The sequence below is a fragment of the Phodopus roborovskii genome, unplaced genomic scaffold (genome assembly GCF_943737965.1).
Source record: "Phodopus roborovskii unplaced genomic scaffold, PHOROB, whole genome shotgun sequence".
Lineage (NCBI taxonomy): Eukaryota > Metazoa > Chordata > Mammalia > Rodentia > Cricetidae > Phodopus > Phodopus roborovskii.
Window position 1 is genome coordinate 22,544,766 of NW_026126409.1, and position 18,282 is coordinate 22,563,047.

Genomic DNA, 18,282 nt, shown 5'->3' on the forward strand with positions numbered 1-18,282 from the left:
AATTTATTGCACATATTTAAAGCCTGTGATCTGATGAGTTTTGAGGTATGTGTGAGTTTATGAGTCAAACTATTGAACATGTCACTTCTCTCCAAAGGTCCTTTTTTGTATCCATTGGTGGTCCCTCCCCATCCCCTGTCCCTAAACTCCCCTCACCATCCAAGACAACCATCCATCTTTTGCCCATTTGAAAGCACCATATTATGCTGGATGTGGTGGTGCATGCTTTTAATCCTAGGACCTGGGAGACAAAGACGGGAAGAGCTCTATGAGTTTGAGGTCAGCCTGGTGTGCATAGCAGTTGCATAGCTCTTGCAGAGGGCTGCAATTTGATTTCCAGCACCCACTTTGAGTGTCTCACAACTAATTGTAACTCTAGCTCCCGGGAGGGGTCTTTGGCCTTCTCTGCACCTACACTCATGGGCGGACTTTGAGGTTTCAAAAGTCCATGCCAGACCCCGTCTCTCTCTCTCTTTTCTTTCTGCATGTGGATCAGAATATAAGCACTCAGTTCCTGCTCCAGTGCCATGCAGTGCCATGATGGTCATGGACTAGTCTTCTGAAACAGTAATCACATTCCCAATTAAATGCTTTCTTTTATAAGTTGTCTTGGTCATGGTGTCAGTTCACAGCAATAGAATGGTAACTAAGACAGCCATTTGTTACAGAGTATCCATGCACTGTGAAGAAGTGTTGGTCTCACTGGTTTAATAAAAAGTGGCTAATAGATAAGCAGGATTTTTCAGACACAGAGGACACTGGGAAGGAGGGCGTAGATGCCAGGAGATACAGAAGAAAGCAAAGTGAACTTGCCGTGCTGAGGAAAGGTAAAGCCACGAGTCACGTGAAAACATGTAGCTCGATAGAAATAGGTTAATTTAAGTTGCATGAGCTAGTTAGTAATAAGCCTAAGTTACCGGCCAAGATTTCATAATTAATAATAAGTCTCCAAGTTGTTTTTTGTGAGTTAGTGTTTCAAACAAAAGTCTGGCTACAGCTGTTCAGCTTGATATCTTTCAAAATTAATTCTGGCAAAGTAATTTTAAGTGTTCACACATGAATTTTGGTTTAGCTTTTTGAGTTTTCAAACATGATTGACATATTAGGGAACTACTTGATCACAACATGGCTTGTGTTTCTGGAAGAAACGAGATGAATGTATACAACTGTACCCACACACACATGCACACTCACACATAGGCGTGCGCGCGTGCGCGTGCACACACCATACCTTTCAATATCTCCTGACTTCTGTTCACTTTGTTACTAGCCACATAGCTACTAACTGAACCATGTCCTATGAGGGTATTGTTCTTGCACCCCACCCCCATCTCCTGGGCATGGAATCTTGGGACCATTTGTGCTTGGCATGTGTTGCCCTGACGCTCCACCCCAGGGCCAGCACATTGCTTCATAAATAAATGAAAAGGTGAACATATCAATGAATAATTTAGTTTTTGTTTCAAAGACTACATAAAGCTTCCATCCCAACCAGGGACAGCCTTGAGAAGACACCCCTGCTCTCAGCCCTCTGTGAGCATCACTGCCTCGTGGATGCTCTGCGTGATGTAGTCTATGTTCCTGGCATTGATGCAGGTGAAGTTGATCCGGCTGTTCTTGGGGATGTAGATATGCTTCTTCTTGGTCAGGAACTCCACCTGTTGGTCTGTGACAGTCACAGGACTCAGAATTAGAGGAGAAGTGTTGGCACCTGCAGGGGGTCTATCAAGGTCCCTGAAGCAGCCCCACTTTTCCAAGGGTGTGAGGAAAGCCCAGGGCAGAGCTGCAGACTGATCATCCAGTCGGTGCTTACTCAATGTTACAACACAGGTCTGAGGTCAAGAAGGGGAGAGATGCGCAGTTCTGGAACTTACAGTTGAGTCCCAGATAACCATGGGAGCCACTCTGTTCGGTGATGTGATTCCAGGACCCAGGGGTCCCCAGGAGCCGGAGCTTCTCTTTCACCTTCTCCTTGATCAGCATGATGTTCTCCACAACACCTTTTAGACTCTGCTTCCTGCCAAGGCCAGAAGCAAGAGATGGCCCTGAGAGGTCTCCCTGCTTCCCAGTGTATCATCCCTTTGTCCTACCTTTCCATACCCTGACCCATGTCAGGAAGCACATGGATGGGACTTGGGCTCCGTAGCACCTATGATGGGAAGGAGGTTTGATTCTGCTGTAGTTTGGGTCTTAAACATCTCCTAAAAGCCTGTGTGTTGTGTCCCTATTGGTTGTGGGAAGAAGTTAGGTCATTGGGGGTGGGGATGGGGCTCTTCATAACTCCTCCTTCATTATCTCTGTTTGCTTTCTGGATATCATAAGGTGAACACGTGTTACCCCAAACTCTACCACAGTGTGTTGCCTCACGATAGCATCAAGTGACACTATCAACTGAACTTCCAAAACTGAGAGTGAACACAGAACTTTCCTTTTCTGGGGGAGGGGTGTTAATCATTTCAAGCATTTTGTTATAGTAACAGGAAGCTGAGTGACTCAGGCCCCATATTAATTTAAGCATGCAAAGTAGCAAACCCTCAGGGCCCATATTAATTTAAGCATGCAAAGTAATAAACCCTCAGATCTTGCCAGCTTAGCTTTATTTTGTGAGTGAGTGAGAGAGAGAGAGAGAGAGAGAGAGAGAGAGAGAGAGAGAGAGTGTGTGTGTGTGTGTGTGTGTATTTGTCTTGGGTGAGGGTCTGGTCAGAGGAAAACTTTCGGGAGTAGATTCTTTATTTCCACCATGTGGATTCTGGGATTCATCAGGTCCTGAGGTCATTATCCTTGGCAGCAAGCACCTTTACTTGCTGAGCAATGTGGCAGGTAATCTCTGTGTATGCATGCGCTTGTGTACAAAATAATAGGTTTCATCTCAATGCCCATTGGCTTATCTCCAAAATAAAGTTGCCATTGTCCACTCCTGCAATGCAGGGCAATTCTTGGTGTAGCTAGAGCCCACAGCACATGGAAGGCCCTCAGTAAAATTTGATGAATGTGAACTTGAATGAGTGGGATAAAGAGGGCCACAGGAGAAACCCGGGAGCAGTCAGTCTGTAGGACTATACAAGCCCTAGGCACCCTCCCTTGCCAAGACCCTCCCATCCCTTACCATTCTACAAACAGAGCAGGGTTACAGAGGATGGAAGTGATGATCCGGGAGCCTGTGGCAGGAGGGTTTCCCCACAGGGCCTGGACATAGCTCATCAGTTGGGAGAGGACGCACAGCAGGTTCTGGTTGCTGAGGGCTGCCACTACTAGGATCCCCACACCTTCATCTGCAGCATGGAGAAGACAGCCTCACCCTCAGGTTCCTCCCTTATGTTCCGAATCTCACCTGTGGATCTGCCAGCTCAGCCCAGCCAGGCTAGTATTTGGCCTCAAGTCTGAGCCTCCCTCCCAAAGAGTATCCATAAGCCTGAGTGTGCAATGGGGAGAGAGCTTGAAAGATTTGTCAAGTGCTTCCTCATTTTCCAGCTGAGGCGGCAAAGGCCTGAGAGGTTGAAATTTTAATTACAACAGGCATGGGTAACTTGGATAGCCGGGGTTTAGTCACAGAGCCCAACTTTTCTGCCTGCGTGTTGATTTCTCTGGAGTATTAGGCTCCTTCCAATGGATTAAAGTGATGTCATAAACATCCTTTGGAGGAGTGGTATGGGAGGGCAGTGAGGAAAATACCAGAAAGTACAGTGTGTGTGTGTGTGTGTGTGTGTGTGTGTGAGAGAGAGAGAGAGAGAGAGAGAGAGAGACAGAGACAGAGACAGAGAGACAGAGATAGACATGCACATATAGAAAACATATGAAACTCATTATCTTGTAAGCTCACTAAAAACAAAACAAAAAAACCAAAACCAAAACCAACATCACTTGTGTGACAGATATAAAGCAATTTTGTTCCCCATGTCTCTTGACCATATATCCCTTCTGCCCATACCATACCATATGCCATACCATAAATGCCAAAATTCTTGGACAGAGATTGGCTGCAGAAAAACTCAAACCCCAGAGACACAAAGTACTGTAATAGTCTGGTGTCTTCTTCCAGGTTACCAGTGGATAGACCTTGGCAGGGAACGTCAAAGAATGGGAATATCTGCTTTTTCTGCAAGAGAAAAAAAAGAAAGAAAAGAAAAAGAAACCAAAAGTGTGAGGGCTCTGCTGAGGAGAACCAGGTGTGAAGGAGGGGAAGTGAGTCAGGGCGTCATCCTGACCTTAATGATGGATGTCAGCTTTGTCCACTGATTTTGCGTGAACCTGCAGTCAACAATGTTCCCAATCACAAGGATACTGTCAGGTGGGATATGCTGTAGGAAGACACTGTCTTGTCAAGGCACCACCTCTACCGTGCAGGAGGTGACACCAGGCATTTAGAGGAGAAATAATCTCTTAGGTTTGTTCTCACTAACAAACCTGGCAAACCCAAGCCCGGCAAAGGCCTAGAGTGGGGTGAGTAGGCGATAAACCAGGTATACGGGAGAAGAGTCTGAGTGGGGACCCCCCTACCTCCATCACGTCGAAGAATATGCTGGGGTCTGAGCACAGCTTCTTGGGGTTCCAGATGAGGTATTCATAAACTGTAAAGCCCATGTCCTGGAAGATGAGTCCATACTGTTCTGTGGGAACACAGATCCCCACCGGCCGGGGTCCGTGGAAAAGGAGAAACAAAGGCAGATACCTGAGGGTCGGGTGAAGGTTACTGACTGACAGGACAAAAACAGGAAAAGGACGGGCATAGCTTGGCACAGCCACCATCATTTGCCCGACACACAGTGAGGGCAAGAGTAGAGATTACACACAGGGCAGGGATTGGCAACACTCACCTTTTTGACAGGAGACGATGCAAACAGTTTTCAAATTCTTACGCCACGCCCTGAGGAACTGAGCCCCGAGCTGGAAGGCTCCACTGTCACCAACAGTGTGCACACCACCTACCTGTCAGCAAGCAATATGTGACAGGAACATTTTACAGGAGCAGCGGTAACGCTAGCACACCCCCAGAGTCAGACTTTTGTCTTGTTTTTGGTGCTGGGGTTGAACTGAGGGCCTTACACATGCTGAGCCATCCAGCCCTCTTCCTTTCTTTTTCCTTTTATATTGAAATGATGTACTTATAGATTTTGTTGTTGGTGGTGGTGGTTTGTTTGGTTTTGTCTTTTTGACAAGCTTTCTCTGTGTAACAGCCCTGGCTGTCCTGGAACTCGCTCTGTAGACCAGACTGGCCTTGAACACAGAGATCTGCCTGCCTCCTGAGTGCCACCAAGTGGTGGGCCACCACCTCCCAGCTTATTTATAGTTTTCAAATCAGCAGTGTGAGTGGGTACAGCTGAGTGACTGAATGAGGATTTAGGTCCGGCTCCCAGCTGTACTATCAGAGCCTTGGGAGCTGAGCTGCCTTTGTCAAGGTGGAGGTCCCTGCATGGTCACACGTCTCACCCTTTTCTCTGCAATGGCTTGGCTGTGCTTTCCAAAGAGGAGTTCCAAGGCAGCTTGGACAAATGATTTCATGCCCATCTGGGGTAAGTACTCATAGTTCAGAGAGGGGTCCTGTGCAATCTGCAGGCGAGTCTTGTGCACCACAAAAGAAATCCAGGGATGGCCTTCATCGTTCATGCATACTGTGGAGAAACTTCAAAGGGAGTTCTGGATGCCTGGCCTCAGGGGCTCTGGGGCTGGGCTTGGCAGCAGCTCATAACCCACAAGTCTGGCCTGTGCTTCTTGGGGCTTTGGAAAGTACCCATGAAACTTACCCCCCTTCCTTCCCACCCCTTCTGGCTTCTTTATTTTCATAAAACAGTGTGCTGTTAGTGATTACATTTAAAAACAAAACACCACCGCCATCGACAGCATGAACCTCAGCTAAGTCAGGCTTGATGGCTCATGCTTGCTGCCCCAGCGCAGAGGAGAGGAGGCAGGAGGGTCACTTTCAGGCCAGCCTGGTCCACAGTAAGTTTCAGGCCAGCCTAAGTTATATAGCAAGATAGGGTCTCAAAAACAAAAACACAACAAGATGGAGCATCAACCAAGGCAGCCGAAACCTAAGTATTTTAAAAGCTATGATTTACATGCAAAATGAATTAGACATTCAAGAAATTAAACAGAGTACACCCCTGGCTTTCATGATGGAGAGGCCTGGTTCCATATTGGAAGGGCTCTCTGTGTGTTTTTCCACCTCTCTTTGTGTGTCTCTTTTTGTTTCTGTCTATCTCTTGTCTCTCTGTCTGCCTTCCATTGCCTTCTTCCTTTCTCGAATATCAAGAACCCCAGGCTGGCCTTGAACTTGCTTTGTAGCTGAGAATGACTTTGAACACCTTACCCTCCATCTCTCAAGTGCTGGGATTACCGGTGCCATTCTGGTTTATCTGCTAGGGGCTGAATGAAGGGCTTCGGGAATGCTTGACAAGCACTCTATCTGCTGAGAGACATCCCCTCAGAAGGCTTAATTTCTTGAGTCAAGAATGTGGTCAAGAGTACATATTGCCCCTGAAGAGAATGCAAGTTCAGTTCTCAGTATTTCCATCAGGTAGCTCATCACCACCTGTAAATCCAGCTCTTCAGGGTGTATGTGTGTTGGGGGGGGATTCAATGACTCTGGCCACCTTGCACGCTTAGACTCATGTACACACACACAGTCTCTCTCTCATACACATACAATTTAAAAAAATCTTATAAACAGCAAAAAGATGAGAGAGAAGCAAAGTGTGGTGGTGCCTTCAGTACTTGGGAGATGGAAGCAAGACGAGAATTTGTTCAAGGTCATTTTCAGCTATAGTGTGAGTTCAAGGCCACCCTGATTTACGTGGGCGTGTTAAAAACAACAGACAAACAGAGAACTAGGAGCAGCAAGGGAGAATGCAGTGGCAGATAAAGGAGAGAGGTAGAAGAAGACTTGGCTCCTCCCAAATTCCCAGAAGTCTTTAGAAAAGGCACAGGGCATGGGATGACTTGGAACCCTTGCTGCTCTTCTATGCTCTGGGAAGTTCTGTTAACAAACTAAAGTCTTTCCATTCTTCATTCCTCCACTGGGGGCTCTGCCCACTTACAGGCAGTCACAATGTGCAGAAAATCTTAAACCCTGAAATGATGGATTCCTACCTCTGTAGGCCAGGAACATCTTGCTAGAATACTCATCTTGCTTGTAGATCTTTAGTAGACTGCCTTCTAGCTTCTGGGCTAGGGGTATGTCCCTGAACACAGAAAGACTAGTCATAGCTGAGAGTTTATGAAGCCAACAGCTGTGACCCTGCTTCAAGCCTCTTTTTCCCATAACATTGGCAGCTCCAATGCAGACACTCAGTGGGTTGTCAGAACAACAGAACCTTAGGACTTCCAGTCTTTATGATGGCAAGTTCGGGGTCATAGGAACATTCCATGGCACTGGGAGAGTAGGTGGCAGGAAGGAATGATAAAGGACATGAGATTCCCAGGCGCTCTCCCCACCTAACTTACTGCCTTCTATAGCCCCAAGCCATCCAACTGAAATAACAAGTCAGGCTTTAGAAACTAGGAAGAGGTTGGCAGCCATCAAGCTAGGTAGGACTTCCCCAACACAAACAAACATCCTAAGACACATAACAGTGCCAATCAAGGGATACATTATCCCCCCACCCACTCACCAGACAGGGTTTCTCTGTATAGCTTTGGAGAAGGGATACATTTTCTACTTCCATTTTGCAAGGGGTTGGGTAAGAGCTCAAGTCACACTACGATATGAGTAGAGAAAATCAAATTTTCTTTCAGTGCTGGGGGTTGAACTCAGGGCCTGAAGCACATTCTTCAGAGACCTCACGATTTAAAAGCAGTACAAGGTGGTTCTGTTTTTTCTTTGTAAGTGTTGCAGCTCATATGAAAAGGTATCTTGGCAGTCAAGGAACACCACAGTCACTGTAAGTGTAGTAGGTTACAACCCTGCTCCAGGAAAGGAGGGCTTCCACAGGGGAGGTTTCCCCAGCAAAGTTGTTATAGCTCTGCTCAGGTGCTCCTGGGGCTTAGTAATTCTGCTCAGCTAAGGGAAAGTGTTACAGCTCTGCTCCACTCTGGCAAAAGCTGGGCTCTGCTCCTCAAAAAAAAAAAAAAAAAAAAAAAAAAGAAAAAAGAAAAAGAAAAAGAAAGTCACTTTGCACAACAAACAGCACTCAAGAGATTTATTGGGAAGGAAGAATCCAGGAGGGTGGCTACCTCCAGGGTGAGAAACAGCAGCAAACTGAACAGGACACAGAGCTCTCATATAGGGGTTCTTAGGGGAGGTGAGCTTTCCAGGGTGGCTTGGGATTGGTAGGGTTTTGTGGCCTGACTCATGGAGTCAAGGTCAGGGTGTTTTTCCTTGACCCAGGTCTCAGGTCTTGTCAGGGGCAGAGTGCTTTTTCCTAGGTTTTTGCATCCTTCATTTATTCCTGTGGCTATTTTATTTTATTTTTTTTTAGGAAGCTAAATCTGAGTTCATGAAGAACAGTTTTCGCATACATTTAGGCGTGGTCATTTGGGAAGGGAGAGGCTTAAGAAAAAGGTTTGACTTTCACTGGAGAAGTTGCTTTTGCAGCAGCTGGCACTGACTGCTCAATGCGTTGAGATTAAGTGTTGCGGCTGGAGAGATGGCTTAGCGGTTAGGATCACTGTCTGCTCTTCTAGAGGACAAGGGTTCAATTCCCAGCAACCACATGACAGCTCACAACTGTTTGTAACTCCAGTTCCAGGAGATCTGACACTCTCACCACAGACATACATGCAAGCAAACTACCAATGCACATAAAATAAAATACACAAGGAGGAGAATAAGTGATTGTTGAAAGCACAGATATAAATGGAATGTTTGTATCACACACTCCATCATAGAAATGAAGGAAAGAATGTAAGAGCTGGAGGAGGGGACAGGGAAGGTTGGGATGACCGACTCCCAGGCATGACGTGGCTGCTGCACACTTAAACTCACAACAGCTGTAATTACCTACACGAAACGAAACCTGCACAAGATAGGTCTGTGTGTTGGTTAGGTTTTTATCAACTTGATACAAGTCCTGTGGGAAGAGGAAAACGCCTGAGAAAAATGCCTTTATGAGACTGCCCTGTTGGTAGGTCTGTGTGGCATTTTCTTGATTAATGATTGATGGGGGAGGGCCCACCCACTTTGGGCGGTGCCATTACTAGGCAGGTGGTCCTGGATTGTATGAGAAGGGAGGTCTAGCAACCCATGAACAGTAAACCAGTAAGTATAGCATTCCTCCATGGCATCCGCATCAGTTCATACCTGAAGCATAAATCTAACTAATCTTATTCAATAAAAGCTACGAGTCAGATATCTTGGTAAAAAACCTAGAAGATCAGAACAGCGGAGTTGCTTCCTACCTGTCTCCTTCCTCCACCCAAAAAGGCTGAGATCCTATCTCTACCTCACTTTATCACTTCCTGTCTCCACCTCCTGAGTGCTGGATTAAAGGCATGTGCCACCACTGCCCAGCTTCTATGGTTAACTAGTGGCTAGTTCCACTCGCTGATTTCCAGGCAAGCTTTGTTTGTTAGAACACAAAATATCACGCAACACGTACTTTCAAGTTTCTTCCCTGCTTGAGTTTCAGTGATGGACCGTGATCTGGACCTGTGAGTCAAAAAGACATTTTCCTCCCTAAGTTGCTTTTGATCATAGTCTTTATTACACTAAAATAGGACAGACCTGTCAATACCTTGTCATGGGAGGGTGTCTTAGGGTTTCTATTGCGAGGAGACACCATGACCACAGCAACTCTTATAAAAGAAAACACTTGATTGAGGTGGTGGCTTACAGCTCCTTATTGTGGCGGGGAGCATGGTGGCCTCAGCGGTCTAGATGCCACAGGTGACTTGGGTGAATGTGGGCAGAAGTGACGAGGGACTTGGAAACAGCTCACAGTGGAGGTCATAGGATGCTAGGGAAAGCCCACCTTCCTCATTCCATCACAAGTCCTCTCTGCACACCCTGCTCCGCCCTCCTGAGGCTTGAACTCTGAAGGAGTGAGAGAAGGGATATTCGTGTCTTGGCAGCATCTCTGCCTCAGATCGTGCTGTCTTGTAGATGGGGATTGATTCTGGGCCTGGTTGGTGAGGCGTCTTCAGAGCTGCAGAGGCCGCGCACAGCATCCTCAAAACGTTAAAAGTACATTCAAAAGTCAAAACTGTCTCTTGGTAGCTGTTTAGGAACAAGACACAAGATAGCACTAGAAAGCCGACAAGAAGGTGGGTGCATCAGCTCTAGGGCGGGGATGGGATGGGGTGGGTGGTTGTAGACAGTTTCTATGAGGGTTTTTCCAGAGCTAGCAGTCCCCTTAAACTCATCCTCACCGCTCCACAGTCACTCCTTTAGAGGACTTTGTACATCCTCCCAGCAAACTTTCCACCACCCCTCGAGATCTTGGGATCCCTGGAAATGACCTTGTAAGTGTGAGAAGGCAGGAGAAAATGGCCCGAGGAAAAGCTACTTCCGAAACTTAGATTGCTTCTGAGTTTGGACCCAGTGCTTGGGAGGAAGGGACATCACAGATCTGAGTGAGGCTCAGGAGGTCACACCTGTGGTAGATGTAGAATGGGGACACCCAAGAACCACAGAGCTAGTAGAAGGCATGGGCTGCTCTGTGAGAATGCTAGCTATACCAGAGAACTGATAGGACCTTGTCTGGGCCCCAAGGTTTAAGTTCAAGAATGGAGGAATTGGCTTTTACAGTAGGATCAGGCAGGATGACAGGAATTCCAGCATTTGGGAATCTGGGATTAGAAAGTTCTGAGTCCAGCAAGCCCTGCCTCAAAAGGCATCCAAACAGTAGAATGCAAACTTTACTATCATAACATAGCAGGCATCATATGCTCTGGCCTCCCGGTTCTCCACGTTCCTCTGCATCTTCTGGAGCTTATGGTAGGACTGGAACCAGAATTCAGAAAGTAGGGCGAGAAGAGACTGGGTTAAGGAAAGCATGAGCTAAAATGGTGGTTACACTTGCCAGATGTCCTCCATAAGCATACCAGGCACCAGTTCTGGATTGTGTTGGGGGAAGGGTTGTAAGGAGTATGGTTTTCTCTCCCGCTGCCGGTCTTGTCCCGCCGCCGCTCCAGCCCCAATTAACTCACTGAGACTCTGTATTTGATATTATGCTGTTAGCCAGGTACTAGTTTCTTATCGGCTACTCTGTCTTAATTATTAACCCATTTCTATGTATTTCCACGTGGTCTTACTGAGAGCGGAGGAATGGCGATTCTGTTCTCTCCGGACTCTCCATCTTGACTCCTCTTTACCACTTCCTCTCTCCTCCTTGTCTCCTAGTCCCTCCTATCTTCCTTTCCTATTGGCCAACAGTGTTTTATTCATTAACCAGTATGACAAACATATATACGTAATGGCATCTCCCATCAAAGGGTGTTGGTAGACAGCAGCGGGATTGAAAATATTTGCTTGATTTAAACAATATCCTATATGCCAATATAATTCACTTCCTTCCTTCATCTTCTATACCTCTTTTAAATTTTTTTCCTTTTATTGAAAATATATTCTTTTATCCCCTCCCTCTACTCCTCCCAGTTCCTCACCACCTTCCTTCCCCTCCCCTCCCCTCCCTTCCCCTCCCCTCTGGATCAACTCCCTTTCTGTCACTCCTTAGAAAAGAACAGACTTCTAAGAGAAAACATCACATTGAGGCTGTACAAGGCAACCCAGTAGAAGGAAAGGAACCCCAAGAGCAGGCACAGGAACAGAGACCTGTTGATGGCACACTCAGGAGTGCCGTAAAAATACTAGGGTGAAAGCTATAGCATATACATACAGGACCTGAGCAGACCCATGGAGGCCCTGTGCTTGACACTGCGCTCGCGGTGAGCTCATGTGAGCCTTACTGAGTTGATTTGCAGGGTCTTGTTTCCTGGTGTCCTCCAACCCTGTTGGCTTATGAATAATGTCTTATATACCAATATAATCCTCTTATTTTCTTCAACTTTTCACCTCTTTCTCTTTTTTAAAAAAGTAATTTATAATTTGTATTTTATGTGCATTGGTGTTTTGCCTGTGTGAGGGTGTTGGATGCCCTGGAACTGGAGTTACATACAATTGTGAGCTGCCATGTGGATGCTGGGAATTGAACCTTTGGAAGAACAGTCAGTGGTCTTAACTGCCAAGCCATCTCTGCAATCCCCTATATCTCTTTTCAAAAAGTTTATTATTATTAGTGTGTGTATGTGTGTGTGTAAGTGTGTGTGTGTGTGTGTACATGCCATACGTGGAAACCCACAGAAGCCAGAAGAGGGCATCAGATTCCCTGGAGCTGGAATCACACAGGTGGTTGTGAGTGAGTTGAGTGGATGCTGGGAACCTATCCATATCCTCTTCATTCCAGAGCCATCTTCTCCTTTTTCTCTTTGTAAGAATGAACTTCCTTAGAGATTTTTTTTGACATTTACTTATTTGTGTATACACACACATACATGCAGGAGTTAGTTTTCCTTCTATCATGTGGGTCCCAGGGGTTGAAGTAAGATTATCAGGCTTGGAGGCAAGTATCCTTACCAACTGAAGCATTGTGCTAGCCCTACATATGTTTCTATTGCAACACCTCACAAGAAATGTCAATGAGAAACAAAGGCAAGATTCAAAAAGCTTCATTGTGTAAGGTCAGACACTTGCTAGTGGATACCCAAGCTCAATACCAAGTGCCCAGCAGCTCTCCCAGCACTTGGGAGGCAGGGGCAGGCATATCTCTGTGAGTTTGAGACCAGCATGGTCTATAGAGCAATTTCCAGGATAGGCTCCAAAGCTGCAGAGAAACCTGTCTCTAAAATAAAAAAAAACAAACAAAAAATAAGTTCAATTTTTAAATTTTTATTTTGTGAGTGTTTGACTGCATGCATGTGTGTGTACCATGTGTGTGCCTGGTGCCCACAGAGCCAAGAAGAAAGCATCAGATCCCCTAGAACTGGAGGTATGAACGGTTGTGAGCTACCACCACCACCTTGTGGGTAATGGGAATTGACCTGGTTCCTCTGCAAGGCAGCAACTGCTGAGGGACCTCTCTAGCCCCTGCACTGAGGGTTTTGTTTGTGTGGTGCTGGGGATGGCATCCAGGGTCTCACAGAGGTAGCGCACGCTCTTACATTCTTCCATAGAGACCTACTTTAACATTGAGTGTGTCAGCCACCACACCTCGTTGGACTAAGTTATTTATAGGAGACTTTATGAACTGTATATCAGCTTTGTGAACTGTTAATGGACAGCCGAACCTTTCACTCCTGTTATATCCCATATCGCCACCAGAGGGCGTGTAGCGCTTCTAGTGCCTGTGCAACAAGGCCAAGGTTAAAAAGGCTAGGAATGCCATCCTAACACAGGACATGGTGGTACACATGTCTCTCATCTCTGGACTAAGGTGGCTGGGATGGAAGACGATAAGTTCTACAACAGCCTTGGCTACAGAGCTAGACCCTCAAAAAGACAATTTCAGACCCTCTCTCTTCCCCTCAAAAGGGTTTACTTTCTTTGGCAGGGGTGGGTTGTGGGTTGAGGAATGAAGTCAGTATGGAATTAGTCTAGCAACTGCCCTTGAGGCCCGCAGCCTATACTCACCCATCACCACCTAGCAGAATCTACCATGGGAAGAGTTCCAGAAAAGCTCCTTTTTTCCAATTTAGCTTGTTCCTTTGCAGGTTCACTCAAGAGCTCACCTGTTTAACTCAACCCCCTTTTCTTTATCATTTCTGTCCCACACTCTCTCCTACTCCCCAGACTCTTGGAGGTCAGGGCTTCTAGAACTCTCCATTTCTCACTGGTCTGCAAGTCTTCACATTTTTAGGATCATAGCGTGGCCGTTTGTCTTCCCCAGTTCAAGTGCTCAGGCTTTGTGCTTGCAAAAGCAGTTTGCCTTCCATTCAAGGATGTAAATCTCCTTCAGTTTGACACCTGGCTGGAGAAGGGACTAGAAAGGCTGTCTCTTCAGCTGTCAGATCCACTGGTGACAATCTGCAGATGGAATCCACAGCCTGGCTCAAGCCTAAACACTCCAAAGGAGGCTAAGAGTCGGCACATGCATAAGTGTCCAGTGAGGCCCAAGCAGTGTGAGCTCCTGGATACTCTTCAAGGACAATTCTGTAAACCAAAGACCCCTCCCCCAAAGTTACCCTCTCCTTGGTCTGGACAACTTTCCTCAGAGATGATGGGAAAATATCCAGAGATGTGGAGAAGAGGCCCTCTGATCCCTGGGCTCAACAAAGACTTCCTTACTGAGGGCCATAGTTCAAAAGCAGAATCCTTGCCAAGAAGCTGTCTGCATTTAGACACCAGAGATCGCATACTGCGTTGGGTTGGAAAGGAGAAAGTCATCTTTGGTATGCAAACATCCTGAGAAATAAAACCTGAGCTCTAGGAGAAAAGGGAGCACCCATATGTGGAAATGCATTTGGCTTATCTTGTGGGCAATGTGAGGCTTTGTATTTCTAAGGCCCCCAAACCCAGCCAATGTAAAGCACACTATGCCACAGGCATGCTAAACATTTGGTGATTAAGTGGCTGTCCTGAAATTTAGCCTGCTTGTGGTCTTTGTTTGTGGAGTTAAAGAGGAGTCACACAATACTCCAAGTGACTTCCATAGAACTTTTTTTCCCCATGAGAAACAGGTCAGATAAGAATTATAAAAGACTGGGGGCTGGAGAGATGGCTCAGAGGCTAAGAGCACTGACTGCTCTTCCAGAGGACCTGAGCTCAATTTCTAGCACCCACATGGTGGCTCCCAACCACCTATAATGAGGTCAGGTACCCTCTCCTGGTGTGCAGAATACATGCAGGCAGAATACTGTCTACATAATAATAAATAAATCTTTTTTTTTTTTAAAGAATTATAAAGACTGAAATGAGAAAAAAATAGGAGCGGACAGTTGTAACTCCAGTTCTGGCAATATGAAATTATCCTCTAAAATAATAATTCTAGAGGGTACAGAAGCATACATATATACATATATTGTAGACACATATCTATTAATATAACAGGACCTATTGCCCTTGCTAAACCAGTGCCCTGTACTTCTAGATACACACACACACACACACACACACACACACACACACACACACACACAGAGCACAGAACCAAAGTGCTGATATCAATGAGACCTTATTAACCCATGCTAGTTTGTGGTATGGAAGAGTCCTGGTCCTGGACACAGCAAGTCCCCTCATCTAGTAAGACAGATGAGTTATGCATGACTAGATCCAAGAAGTTTCACAAAGGGTAGGGAGGAAGAAGAAGCAAAGACTTGACAGGCCATTTACACAGACAGACTTTTTGGTTCTGTCTGAGAAGGATTAGGAAGAAAGGGGCAAGGATTGCTCCTAATTTATTGCCCCTATCAAAAGGCAGCTCTGAGCAGGGAAGCCAGCAAGTGGATTATAAAAAGAAAACAAATGGAGAGAAAAGAGAGCAAAGGACAAACGACATTTGGTAATATTTATTAATTTGATTTTAAATGGAAAAGGGACCCATTCCAATGGCTAGCCTTCCTATGAACCCTGGAATTCCCCCAAACCTTGACATCCCGACTGTGAGGTAGATCAGAGCTGTTTGGTGCGGAATTCAAGAGATGCTCTAAGATGTTGCTTACAGAGCCATGGCGAGGAGCCAGGGACAAAACCTCAAACTCTGTTGTTCTTTCCTGGCTTCCTGCCCTCAAACTAACCAGAGACACAGAGCCTAGAGAATCACTGCTGCTTATTGGGGTCAGGAAAGCAGAAAGAAGGGAGGGAGGTAGGGTGCTTTCTTTGCCCTCAGCACACAACACACACGGAAGCAGGGCGATGAACATCTTTCCAGAGCCATAGGGCTGGCTGATTGCAGGGCAGCTGGGCACAGGTGGCCTGACATCCCAGATGCTGAGGTAGTAGTGAAGTTCAATGTGGGTCTTAGAAGAAATTAGGGGTTTACTAAAATTCTGCATCCACGGAGTCATTTCTTAGTTTTTCTGGCAAAAAGCAAACAAAAACAAAATAAACAAACAAACAAAAATACTCTCTAGAAGTCCTGCAAAATGGAGATAATATGGGGGGGGGTAACTGGTCAAAGCAGCAGGGACCAAGCACCAGAGGGAAGGGGGCAGTGACTGAGGAACCCTGAAAAGTGTTTTTACGTTCCAAAGGTATAGAGACCATCCAGCACTCTCCACCCCCTCAAATCCCACCCTACAGCTCTGACATGTCCTTGAGGGAGGGGTGCAGCTTAAATTTCAACTCACTGGTTCCTTGTTGGATCTCTGTCGTCCTTCATGTGGCAAATTGCCGCTCATTTTCATAGCCAAACCTTTGGGAGAAACTGCAGCTGAGGTAGAGGGGTTGCGAACTCCACTATCTATGGTAGGCCCAGCCAGGTATAGAGATGGCCAGAACCTGAGTGGCTAAAGAATGGAACTAGAAAACCCAAACTAGAGGGACCAGGGAGGGCAGCTACCCGATGGGAGAGCAGCAATTGCTTGTGGGGCTTGCTCACCTGGTCCTAGGATGAGCAACCAATCCTCCCCTTTGCCTTAGCCCCAGGGACTGGATCCAAGAAAGGGAAGGACCCTAGATTGCATATTCTTACTCTCTGTCCTCTCTGGGCAAAAGGCCCTGTCCAACCACCTCCCGCCCCGGCCCCAACACCCAAACTCAAAAGTAGAGACAGAAAGTGTCCTCACCTGGATCCCCCGGTTCTCTGCCTGTGTCCCCTACCTGTTGAGTGGTGGGCTCTGCCTGGATTCGGCTGAGGTGGCTCGAGCTGCTGGGGCTCCCGCGGGACTGGCTGGGAAGGTGGCAGCGCGTGGCTCCTCCCGTCCGCGGCCACCGCAGCTGCAAAGAAGACGGCGGAAAGCGTCACGGAAATCCGGGCTGCGGCAGTAGATGAGCGGGTTGAAGGCAGAGTTGGCATAGCCCAGCCAGTTGAGGGCGATGAAAACCCCGCTGGGAACTAGAGAGGGCCCAGCGAGGGCGCGCAGCACGTTGGCCAGAAAGAAGGGCAGCCAGCACAGAGTGAAGATGCCCATAATGAGACCTAAGGTGCGCAGGGCGCGGTGCTCCCGGAGCGGCAGGAGCCGAGCCGGCCGCCGGCCGCAGGAGGGCACTCCATCCGGAGCCGTGCTTGTCCCGCCTGTGACAGGGGACGGAGAGCGCGACAGAGTCTGCGGAGACTCCTCGGGTGAGAAGCGGCCCAGCTCCCGGCGCAGTAAACGCCGTTGGCGCTTAGCCACGACGAACACTCGCGCGTAGACGAAGAGCATCACTAGCAACGGAAAGTAAAAGGAGACGGAGGAGGAGAGCAGCGCGTAGGGCATGTTGGAGGCGAAGGAGCAGCAGCGCGGATCGGAATGGCACTCCTGAGCCTCGGCGTCTGCCCCTACGCGCCACCACTGGCTCATGATGGGCGCAAAGGATACCGCGGCAGACACGATCCACACCAGGACCACCGCCGCCCGGGCTCGGCGCTTGGTCACCAGCGTGCCATAACGGAGAGGGTTGGTGACAGCCAGGTAGCGGTCCACAGCCAGGGCGCACAGGGTCTCGATGCTGGCGGTTACACAGAGCACGTCCACAGACGTCCACAGCTCGCATCCAGTTGCTCCCAGGGGCCAATGGCCAGTCAGCGCCAATGTGGCCCCCGGTGGCATTACAAGGAGTCCCACTACCAAGTCAGCTGTGGCCAGCGAAGTCACGAACACGTTGGTTATGGTCTGGAGTCTCGGCGTGCGGGCTATGGCTACGATTACCATCAGGTTGCCTCCCACTGTGGCCAATGCCAACAACGTCCCAGCCAATGCCGCTGCCCATGGCACCCCTGGCAACCCACTCGTGTTGGCTGCACTGGGGTCCAACGTGGGGTCATCTGACCACAAAGCCAGTGAGCTGTTCTTGTGAGGCCACGGAGCCATCTCGTGTCGCGCTTGGGGTGGGAAAGTTCCCCCTGACCCCTGGCTCAGGGTAGGGGACAGTAGGACTTGGGAAGGACTCTTCCAGTCTGGGCCATCTTCCCTAGTTGCTGGGGTAAGTCTGTCAGCTTCCCTCCATCTCAACCCCCACACCCTAGATCCCAGAAGGAGTGGCTGCTTTTAAAGACACAGCATCCAATAGTCTGGAGAGGAGAGGCCTCTGGTGGGAATTGGAGGGTAGAGAGGGACGCCCTGCCGTGGCACTCCCTCAGCACCGGTTTCCTGGAGCTCGGGCAGCTCTTTCCTGGCATGACCTGCAGCAACCCTGCAGAGGAAGGGAGAACCGCCCACCCCACCCTTTGCCCAACAAGGAAGGTGACCCTCTCCCAAGACAACAAAACTATC

At 47.8% G+C, this 18,282-nt stretch overlaps 2 protein-coding genes across 2 annotated transcripts; both read right to left on the reverse strand.

The window, feature by feature from the left end:
* Window positions 1-1,461: 1,461 nt before the first annotated feature.
* Got1l1 (glutamic-oxaloacetic transaminase 1 like 1) lies at window positions 1,462-7,277 on the reverse strand. Its single transcript, XM_051182340.1, has 9 exons — window positions 7,087-7,277; window positions 5,428-5,609; window positions 4,815-4,926; window positions 4,498-4,607; window positions 4,206-4,298; window positions 3,946-4,096; window positions 3,107-3,272; window positions 1,875-2,017; window positions 1,462-1,666 (listed from the first exon to the last, which is right to left on the reverse strand). The coding sequence occupies exons 1-9, from the start codon at window positions 7,256-7,258 to the stop codon at window positions 1,524-1,526; spliced, it is 1,272 nt and encodes a 423-aa protein (XP_051038297.1). The 5' UTR covers window positions 7,259-7,277; the 3' UTR covers window positions 1,462-1,523.
* Window positions 7,278-16,666: 9,389 nt separating this feature from the next.
* On the reverse strand, window positions 16,667-18,042 carry Adrb3 (adrenoceptor beta 3). The gene has a single exon (XM_051182216.1). It carries the CDS (start codon window positions 17,878-17,880, stop codon window positions 16,684-16,686), a length of 1,197 nt encoding a protein of 398 aa, XP_051038173.1. The 5' UTR covers window positions 17,881-18,042; the 3' UTR covers window positions 16,667-16,683.
* Between the last annotated feature and the right edge of the window lie 240 nt (window positions 18,043-18,282).

Bases quoted from the DNA above. Each gene is read 5' to 3' on its own strand.
- Got1l1 (XM_051182340.1), bottom strand. From the start codon at position 7,258: ATGGGAAAAAGAGGCTTGAAGCAGGGTCACAGCTGTTGGCTTCATAAA. The intron at 4,927-5,427 runs GTGAGACGTGTG...GCTTGCTGACAG, and splicing joins AAGCCATTGCAGAGAAAAGG to GTAGGTGGTGTGCACACTGT. The intron at 4,097-4,205 runs GTCAGGATGACG...TTTCTCTTGCAG, and splicing joins AGCTGACATCCATCATTAAG to AAAAAGCAGATATTCCCATT.
- Adrb3 (XM_051182216.1), bottom strand. From the start codon at position 17,880: ATGGCTCCGTGGCCTCACAAGAACAGCTCACTGGCTTTGTGGTCAGAT.